Source organism: Raphanus sativus, chromosome 9 (assembly GCF_000801105.2).
Source record: "Raphanus sativus cultivar WK10039 chromosome 9, ASM80110v3, whole genome shotgun sequence".
NCBI lineage: Eukaryota > Viridiplantae > Streptophyta > Magnoliopsida > Brassicales > Brassicaceae > Raphanus > Raphanus sativus.
The window spans coordinates 15,125,177-15,135,772 of record NC_079519.1 but is presented as its reverse complement, the minus strand read 5'-3'; the positions used below and the strand labels follow the sequence as shown (position 1 = coordinate 15,135,772).

General features: G+C 46.9%; 1 protein-coding gene across 1 annotated transcript in view; it reads left to right on the top strand.

The window, feature by feature from the left end:
- The first annotated feature begins 7,630 nt into the window (after positions 1–7,630).
- Positions 7,631–10,596, top strand: part of LOC130500092 (uncharacterized) — a 10,059-nt gene continuing 7,093 nt past the window's right edge. Inside the window, exon 1 of the mRNA XM_056994800.1 lies at positions 7,631–7,725. Within this exon, the coding sequence (XP_056850780.1) occupies positions 7,631–7,725 (95 nt within the window). The remainder of the gene's footprint in view (positions 7,726–10,596) is intronic.

Here is a 10,596-nt window from a genome sequence, read left to right as displayed (position 1 = left end):
CATGATTACCCAAATTGCATTGTTTGATCTACCTCTTGCCACTGGTAATCCTGTGATTAGATCCATGGATACTGAATCCCATTTCCACTCAGGTATAGGTAAGCTCTGAAGTAACCCTCCTGGTACTTGGTGCTCGGCTTTGATCTATTGACAAACTTGACACTTCTTCATTCCCGGCCAATGATAATATCTCCTCATATCTCTATACATCTTGGTGTTTCCCGGATGTATACTCAAAAGTGACTGATGCGCTAACTTGAGAATTTCTTCCTTGAATCCTCCTTCCTTCGGTATGGTGATCCTTCCATTGAGTAGCAATGTTCCGTTTTCCGCCATATGATATCCACTAGCATTAAGCCCTTCCTGCTCTCTTAGTTGCTCCATGATATTCTTCAGATTCTCGTCTTCTTTCTGCGCTTCTCGAATATGTTGTATTAAACTAACTTGGTTCACGGCTTGCATTCCCAATGGCTCACTAGATTCTCCTTCCAGTGCAGCTAAAGTGACTTTCTTGAACTCGTCTGATAAGATCTCCTAATCTCGCTCTGAATCTACTACAGCTCTTCGTCGACTCAACGCATCCGCTACTACGTTTGCTTTCCCTGGGTGAGACTGAGTCTGAATGTCGTAATCCGCAATGAACTCCATCCACCGTCTTTGTCGCAAGTTTAGTTCCGCTTGAGTGAACAAGTATTTAAGGTTTTGTGATCCGTAAATACCTGAACTTTCTCTCTGTAAAGATATGAGCGCCATATCTTTAATGCAAAAACAACGGCCGCCATCTCTAAATTATGTGTAGAGTAGTTCTCCTCATGCTTCTTCAACTGCCTTGAGGCGTATGCAATGACTTTGTTTTCTTGCATTAACACACACCCCAATCCTACCCATGACACATCCGTATATACATCGTGTCTTACCGGGCTGTGGTAAGGCAAGAATTGGTGCCGTAGTCAATGCCTCCTTGAGTTTGTTGAAAGCTCGTTCTGTATGCTCATCCCAAAGAAATGGGACTTCTATTCCCGTCAATCGTGTTAGAGGTTTTGCGATAGATGAGAATGCCTTCACAAACTTTCGGTAATAGCCTGCCAATCCGAGGAAACTCCTGATTTCTGTTACCGCGGTTGGACGAGGCCATTTCTGTATCACTTCAATCTTTTCTGGGTCTACTGAAACTCCTTTCTCGGACACTCTGTGGCCTAAGAAACCAATCTCCTGCTTCCAAAATCGACGGTTGCTGAGCTTTGCAAACAACTTCCGGTCTCTTAGTCTCTCGAGTACCTTCCGTAGATGTTCCTTGTGTTCCTCCTCGCTCCGCGAATAGATTAGTATGTCGTCGATGCACACAATCACAAACTTGTCGAGATAGTCGTGAAACACTTCATTCATCAACCTCATGAAGACTGCTGGCGCATTGGTTAATCCGAACAGCATTACAACGAACTCGAACTGGCCGTAACGAGTGTTGAATGCGGTCTTCATTACGTCGGTTTCAGCTATCAGAATTTGGTGATATCCCGAAGCTAGATCTATCTTTGAGAACCAACTCGCTCCTCTCAGCTGATCCAACAATTCATCGATCCTCGGTAAGGGGTACTTATCCTTGATCGTGACGTTGTTGATCCCTTTGTAGTCGATGCACAATCTCATGCTGCCATCCTTCTTCTTTACGAACAGAACCGGAGCTCCGGAAGGTGAAGAACTCGGTCTGATGAAACCTTTGTCTAGTAAATCCTCCAACTGCTTCTTGAGCCCTGCTAACTCTGCCGGTGCCGTGCGGTAAGGAGCTTTGGCAATAGGTGCAGCGCTTGGTTCCAAGTTGATGGTGAACGGATTACTCCGAGGTGGTGGTAACTCCGTCAACGCTCGAAACACGTCTTCAAACTCTTGGACCACTGGAATATCTTCTATCCTCAACTCCTTCCCCGATTCTTCTCCAATATACGTAAGTGATACTAAGTAGACCTCACCGTCTACTAATGCTTTCTCCGCTCTCATTGCCGTGACAAATGTTGCCGAGACGCTAGGCTTGATCCCATAATACGCTAGTACTCCTCGATGGTCGTCCTCAAACAAAACTCTTCCTCTTGCACAGTCCATCCAAGCCCGATGCCTTGACAGCCAATCCATTCCTAAAATAACCTCGAAAGTTTCTAAGGGCATAACAACTAGGTCGGCTAAAAGGGTTGCGTGCAAAAGCACAATAGGAACATCCAAAAACACCTTTTCAGCTTTCAGGGTTTGGCCTCCAGGGGTTGATATCAAAATATCAATATCACGGGTTTCAAGGGTTCCTATAAACCTAGAGGCTACTACTGGGTTCACAAAACTATGGGTGGCTCCCGAATCAAACAAAACAACGGCAGAGGTTCCACCAACCAACAATGATCCTAAAAAGAGATCAACACACTAGCATTCATCTAGAATACAAACACTAAAACTACTAACTACTCAACAATTAATTAAACACGCAAAAGAGAGTTAGCACCCAAACAAACCTGTCACAGGACCCCTCGACGGTCCTGGAGCACTGGATGGAGTTTCCTCCATCTCCAGAGCATAAACTCTCCCTTCAGGTGCAGGACGCCCGACCGGGTGTTCTCTGGTCGGTCGGGTCGGCTGGGTACGCGCATACGCTCCTCTTCCTTGTCCTTGACGATACTTTGTACATTCGTTGGCTAAGTGACCTTTCTCCCCGCAGACATAACATGTGATCGATGCCTTCCAATCTGGCTTTTCAGTGGTTGAGTTGGTACATTCACGGGAATAATGTCCCAATCGACCACACGTGAAACACTTCACTTGTGATCTCGGTGTCTTTCCACGATGTTTGAACTGACCCTTTCTTCCCTTCTTCTGGTTGGCCTGTAACTTATCCTCTCCTGACTGAGTGGACTTCGGTTCGGGGTTTGATCCACGTTCTGCTGCTACTATCTCCTCCACGTTGACTGCTTTCTCGATTAATTTGTACATACTTCCAAAGTTGACAGCTTGTAAGCGACTTCCGATCTCTGGCTTGAGACCTCGTAAGAACTTACGAACTAACACTGCTTCATCCCCATTCCCATAGTAGATGTACCGGCTAAGTTTGAGAAATTCCACCTCATACTCCCTTACACTCATCCTCCCTTGCTCTAGTCGAAGAAAAGCTTGCTCAAATCGATCTATTGCTTCGGGAGGAAAATACTTCCTCTGAAATTTCGTCTTGAATGCCTCCCAATCCATGTTTGCTACTCCTTGTCTTCGAGTAAGACTTTCCCACCATGACATTGCATCGCCCTCCAAGTAGTACACAGCTACATCCTTCTGGAATTCTTCGGGACATCTGGTTGCGATGAAATTCTTCTCTATGTGCCGTAGCCATGCGTCTGCTTTGAAGGTGTCTGCTTTTCCTTCAAACCTAATGGTACCCATTCTATTCATTGTAAGGATGTACTTTAGGAAGTCTGGTACTTCTGGTTGGTTTTCTCCTGGACTTAGGGTGACTTTGTTGGTTAAAACTTTAGACAAGAGGTCATGCACCATAGATAAGGTAGGGTCCGCCGGCCTATTCCCATCTGCTGGGGCTGGTGCAGCCGCTTCTGTTGATCTTGGGTTGTTTCTCCTTGATGAAGATCCCTCTGAGTCCGCATGAAATGAATGAGGCTGTTGCGGTCCAACGAATGGTTCTGATTCTGCATACTGAGAGTTGGGTGGCGAAACTGATAATCTCCAACCTCCCGGATGTATGTTCTCTTCACTGTGTGCACGCTCTATTCTTCCATAGGCCTTGGTCCACTGTCGCCTGTCTGATTTGCCGAATTCATAAAGTTGTGGTAGTTTGCGTACCTCGACCCATCATGACCTGACGTTCCGAACGACCCGCCTGCTCCGGAACCTTGATTAGACATCTGCACGGTTACAAGGGTTAATCCTAAATTTCCCCAAGGGACTAATCCTAATTTCTAATCCTAATACCCCTAAGCGGAACGAACCGGTTTCCTAATGTGGCATAAGCGACTCATTTTGACTCGATAAAACATTGAAAACGTTGAGGCTTATGAGCATGATCGGAAACACTCTCTGATACCCCCATTTGTAACACCCCCGGACCGTCCTAGGCCGGACTAACCCGAGACGACCCGGGAGCGCCACAATAATAGCTCGCCGGACCGGATCGACCAAGAATCGAGAACAAGTCAAGACTCCCGATCAACCCGTCCCGGTTCGCTATATCCTCGGAGCCCACAGCCTAAGGCTTTGCAACCCGTACCACGGTCTCCGAGTTGTGTCGACCCAGACAAGGTCTAGTATCATTCAGCAGACAAAAACGAATATAAACATAACTTTTATTATACAAAGGTGGAAAGCGTTTAATAAAACATCACAAAATATTAGAGTTTGAGCTCACGGCCTCATTCCAAAAGCTAGTCCTTACTTATGCTTATGCCACTTAAAATCTACACCGGCCGCCTTTCGTTCCGCTGCCCTCTAAGCTTTCCACCTGCTGGTTACCTGCATAGTAGAAGAGGGGATGAGTAATCGAAATTACTTAGTGAGTTCCCAAAAATAAACAACAAACCCCCTTCAGCCCATGCTTAACAAAGCAACAGCGGTTAGTGAATCAATATAGCCGAAGCAAAGAACACAAAAGCAATGCTACTACTAAACAAATGCAACTAGTCTCTCCATCGAGACCTAAACAACACTCAAGCAATTTAGACTCGATCCAAGACTCGATCCTAAACTAAACAACACAAACAAGTTTCGGATGACACACATCCTGGGATCCCACACCACAGAGCCCTAACTTTTCCACCCTGAACACTCCCGACCACAAACACAAAAGTCACGCGATCGGAAAACATCACTCCGGGAATTGGGCTTCCCCCAATCTAACCCGGGCCGCATCGTCATGCAGCGCTTGTCCATGGGCGCGACCCACTTCAAGTGACAAGCCTGTGGAGAGTAGGTCACTCCACCACTGGAGAATTGGGCTTCCCCCAATCTAACTCCAGGGTCCACACACATCAATGAAGAATTGGGCTTCCCCCAATCTAACTCCGAGATGGTCTCATGCTTTAGTCTAGGTGCAACACCAACCCGCATGAGGGAGCTCCGCCTCTAACCTCCATGCAACGTGCACCTAAACCAAAAGCACTACACAAGCAAACAACAAACAAGAAAACACTCGCCCTAGCCTAGACTAAAGTGCAAATACAACTTAGCATGAGGGAGCTCCACCTCTAACCTCCATACAACACTTAGTCTAGACTAGAAACACACAACAACCTAAAAACGAGTGATGCACCTAGATGCCTAGATACCTATTGGCATAAGATAGAGTCTCACTCAAATCTCTATACTACACTATCTACACTACAACATCTAGGTAACACAACAACACAATCAACACAAAATGCATGCAATCAGCATACACTCTTCCGGAGCCCTGCACAAAACACGATTAAACTCATGCCCCGGTCTTCCACCGATTAGACCTCATACCTGCATAAATAAAACACACAACATACACAGAGGAAACCCACCTTGGTTACTGACTACAAAGACTACCTACCACCTCCGGATCACTCTCCCAAAACGCTAAAACAAAGAAACCGAAAAACACTCCTTAACATTCGGTTTCTCTCTCTAACTCACCTCTCTCTCTCTAGGGTGATCACTCACGGTTTTGGGATGAATAAAATGAAGAGGAGGGGTCTGGTATTTATAGAAAAGGAGGGCTGAGGCTGGCTGGAGAAGGGGACCATGTGCATGAAGAGAAATGGGCATGTGTCCCACTTAGAAACTTCCATGGCAAGTTTTCCCAAATTCAATGAATTCTCCAAACTTGATTACCAAGTCTTCAGTACCTTGCAAGGCAAGTCTCTCCTTCTAGAAGTTTCGTAACTTGGGCGCCAAGTCTCCTCTCGGCCAATGAGAAGTCGCCATGTGTATCGCCATGTCACTTAACCGAAACCAATGGGTGGTCACCATTTCATCTCTTGTCACCACTCTTGCCACGTCACCAACTCCAAATATAAACTCCATCTTGATGTAATCTCCTTAGAAAAATATTCAGAAGTCTCAAATGCTGCTTCGTTTCATCGAAATTGCTTATCGGGACGATCGATGGTCGAGACAAGTAATGGTCATGGTCGAGAGACATTTTTGCTACGGTCGAAAATCTGCATTTTTGGGAAAAAATGTATCAATCGTCCCGATAAGCAATTTCGATGAAACGAAGCAGCATTTGAGACTTCTGAATATTTTTCTAAGGAGAGGTCAAGAACCTACCGGATGCCGGATTCATACGAGAGGTGCAATACCCATAATGGTTAGCTAATGTAGTGGTCGTCAGGAAGAAGAACGGGAAGTGGAGAGTCTATATCGACTTCACGGATCTTAATAAATCCTGTCCTAAAGACCCCTTCCCCTTGCCTCACATCGACAAGCTAGTCGATGCAACTGCTGGTCATCAGCTAATGAGTTTCATGGATGCATTCTCTGAATATAACCAGATCCTAATGCATCCTGACGACCAAGAGAAGACCTCGTTCATGACCTCATAGAGGCTCGTCAACATGATGTTCGCCGATCAGATAGGGCAGACCATGGAGGTCTATATTGATGATATGCTGGTAAAGTCCCTGGACGCTGAGGACCATATCTCGCACCTTCAACAAGCCTTCACCACTCTCAGGAGGTACAACATGAAGCTAAACCCTTCAAAGTGCTCGTTGGGGGTAAGCTCTGGAAAGTTCCTAGGATATATAGTCACCCACAAGGGAATTGAAGCGAACCCAGAACAGGTGAGAGCAATCCAGGTGATACCTTCCCCTCGCAACGTCAAGGAGGTATAAAGACTGACAGGAATGATGGCCGCCCTGAGCAGATTCATCTCCAGGCTGTCCGACAAGTCGCATGCCTTCTTCGAAACCTTGAAGGACCCCAAGGACTTCCAATGGACCGATAAATGTGAGCAAGCCCTATCCAATCTCAAGGCCTATCTCACTACTCCACCTCTACTCTCAAAACCTTTGGAAGGAGAAGTCCTATTGCTTTATCTGGCGGTATCAGAGCATGCAGTCAGCGCGGTCCTGGTAAGGGAAGAAGGAAGGAAACAACATCCTATCTACTACGTGAGCAAATCTCAACTAGACGCGGAGACCCGCTATAGTCACCTTGAAAAGTTAGCCCTCGCCTTGGTTAACGCTGCTCGAAAGCTACGCCCCTACTTCCAGGCTCATCAAATCGTGGTGGTCACCTCCTTCCCCATCAAAGGAGTCCTTCATAAGCCGGAATTGTCTGGACTACTAACAAAATGGGCTATAGAGCTGGGGGAGTACGATGTGATCTTCCGGCCTGCAACAACCATCAAATCGCAAGTCCTAGCAGATTTCGTAGCCGAATTCCCTCCTGCCATGATTCCAGCCTTGGAGCAAGAAGTAAAGCTTCGTGATAGCGAAGGGGAGAAAGACGAAAGAACACTATACGTTGATGGGTCTAGTAACGTAAGGGGCGCAGGCGTGGGACTAGTCCTAACTTCCCCTACGGGTGAATCAGCCTCAAGGGCCGTACGATGCAACTTCAAAGCAACGAACAACAAAGCTAATACGAAGCTCTAATAGCAGGGATGACACTCGCCAAATAGATGGGAGTAGAAGACATCCAGGTCTTCAGCGATTCACAACTGATCATAAGCCAAGTCCAAGGAGACTACCAGGCGAAAAATCCGAGTATGATCAGGTACCTATCCGTGGCTAAGCGACCACTCGACAGGTTCCAATGCTCACCCAGATCCCTAGGGAGCACAACTCCCAGGCCGACGCTCTAGATAATCTAGGGTCCGCCTTAGAAACTACAAGTCATATGAGCATCCCACTACTAGTACTCCAATGGCCCGCAACCGAAAAGGAGATGGAGCCTTAAGAAATATCCGTAGTAGACGAAGGAGAGACCTGGATGACTCCCATCATTAGCTATCTGAGGTACGACACCTTGCCTGAGGATCGAGACGAAAGTCGGAAGATAAGGCGCCAAGCTGCCATGTACTGCTTTTCCGAGGGGAAACATACCGAAGATCCTTTTCAGGACCCTATCTACGATGTCTTACCCCTAGAGAAGCCGCTAGGATACTAGAAGAGCTTCACGAGGGAGAGTGTGGTTCCCATTCTAATGGTCGGAGCTTGGTACTCAGAGCCAGAAGGGCTGGATACTACTGGCCAACCATGGCGAGGGACTCCCTCAAACAGGCCAAGCTGTGTAGCCAATGCCCGAAACACGCGCCAGTCTCCAATCTTCCACCAGAGAACCTCAAATCTTTAAGTTCTCCTTGGCCCTTCCAAAGTGGGGCATGGACATCTTGGGGAAATTCCTTATGGCACCGGGGCAAAAGATCTTTCTCCTAGTCGTGACCGATTACTTCACGAAGTGGGTAGAAGCTGAAGCACTAGCCAAGATAATGGATATCCAGATCAGGAAATTCCAATGGACCAACGTGATCACACGCTTCAGAACTCCCCATGAGATCGCCACAGACAACGGACCCTAGTTCACGAGCTACAAACCACGACAACCCCAAGCTAACGGTCAAGCCGAATCAACTAATAAGACAGTGATGAATATGCTCAAGAAGCGCCTGGAAGACGCCCATGGGCGATGGGCAGAAGAGCTACATGGAGTACTCTGGGCCTATCGGACAACCCCGAAGACAGTTACCCAGGAGACTCCCTTCTCGCTTGTTTATGGTGCTGAAGCGGTGATACCCACAGAGGTGCACGTAAGGACCACGGTCTCTGAATTCCTCTCCCAGGAGGAGAACCACGAGCTAATGCCCCTGAGTCTAGACCTACTCGATGAAAAGATGTAGGCGGCCCGCCTTAGAAATGCACCTTACCAGTTGAAAGTAGCCAAGAGCTATAACAAGAAGGTCAGATCCAGAACCTTCCAGAAAGGGGACTAGGTCCTAAGGCGAGTCTGTGACCACACAATGGACAAATCAACTGGAAAACTCGCTCCTGGATGGGAGGGTTCCTATAAGGTAATAGAGGTGCAAGGGGCAGGAGCCTATAAGCTAGAAGACAACGACGGTATGGTCCAACCCAAGTGCTGGAATGCCTTGCACCTCAAATTCTATCACTTCTAAAGTAAGGTCCCCGGATCAGCTTTATATACTACTACTATTATTACAATATATTTAAGTACACGGTTTCCTACTCCTATGTATGCGATAACGTCTCCGGACTAAGCTTATAAAATACATTATTAGTTACGGCTAAAGGGGTAATAGGAACTCCAATGTACTTAAAGGGGCATACTAGCTAGGTCAGGTCCTAAGGGACCTTAGATCTTAGCAAACCCTTTATATACTAATGAGACTACTCACATGGGTTTACGACATATAAGGAAAGGGTCTGATCAACCCTATTACATTGTCTGCACCTCGGTCCCTGCGTAAAGGCTATAAGTCCAAAAATTACGTGGGGACCACTGTACTAGTGCTACCCAAACCCTATGTTAAAGACGCTATGAGCTAAATACACGCAGTGGGCATGACGTACACTGCAAGGTACTGTAATAAGATATGCAGGGAGCAAATGTGCGAAAATACCGGTTAACACCAAAAATTAATTACTTATCTAGACCTGGAAAGTAGTGTGTCTGGTGTGAAGTCGCTCCGCGGGGCAGGCCCACGCCAGACCACAGTAAGTTTGAGCGTGACCTTTTCTGCAGAAAGGTAGAGTGCAGCATTGAGATTCATGAGAGTGGCATATACCTCCGGGTGGCAGAGTGCGGTTTCTCAATAACAGATTGGTAGTGGTTCCCCATGGGGAGCAGAATACCATCACAAACCTCCCATAACGCATACGGCCTCAGTGTCTATGACGAACCTCTGGGTTCAGTACGGCCTCAAGGTCTATATAACAACCTCCGGGTTCAGTACGGCCTCAGGGTCTATATAACAACCTCCGGGTTCAGTACGGCCTCCGGGTCTATAAAAGAGCCTAAGGGTTCAATACAGCCTTCGGGTCTGTAAGGAATCTCCGGATTCAAAATCACCTAAGGGTTGATCAAGGACCTTCGGGCCTAATTCATCTTCGGATCTGATAAGAATCTCAGGGTTCAAGGATCTTTGAATCCAAATACCAACCTTCGGGTTTGCCAAGAACCCCGGGTTCAAAAGCATCAACCTCCAGGTTCGAGGTATCCATCGGGTTTAATCACGGTCCCCAGATCTAAGGATTAAACCCCAGCACTCAGAAACATCAGGGTTCAATGAGTAAACCTTCGGGTTCAATAAAACGGCCTTCGGGTCTAGGTAAGGGACCTCAGGGTTCAAGGCCTTAAGAACTTCCGTGTTCTAGGGCTCAAGAACCCCAGGGTTCAAACCAAGCTAGAACTCTAGGTTTCTAAGCAACGATCTTTCATCCCAAAACTAATCATTTCAGGGTTCAGTCAATTTACTAACAGGATCCAGGTCCTAGACATTGATATCCTTTCAAGGGGTCAACCCTTACAAGGGTCCGGCCCTCACAAGGGGTCAATTCTCTCAAGGGTCCATCCTTTCCCATGAATCAACGCGTCTATCTAAACGTCCTTGCATTCTGAAGATACAAA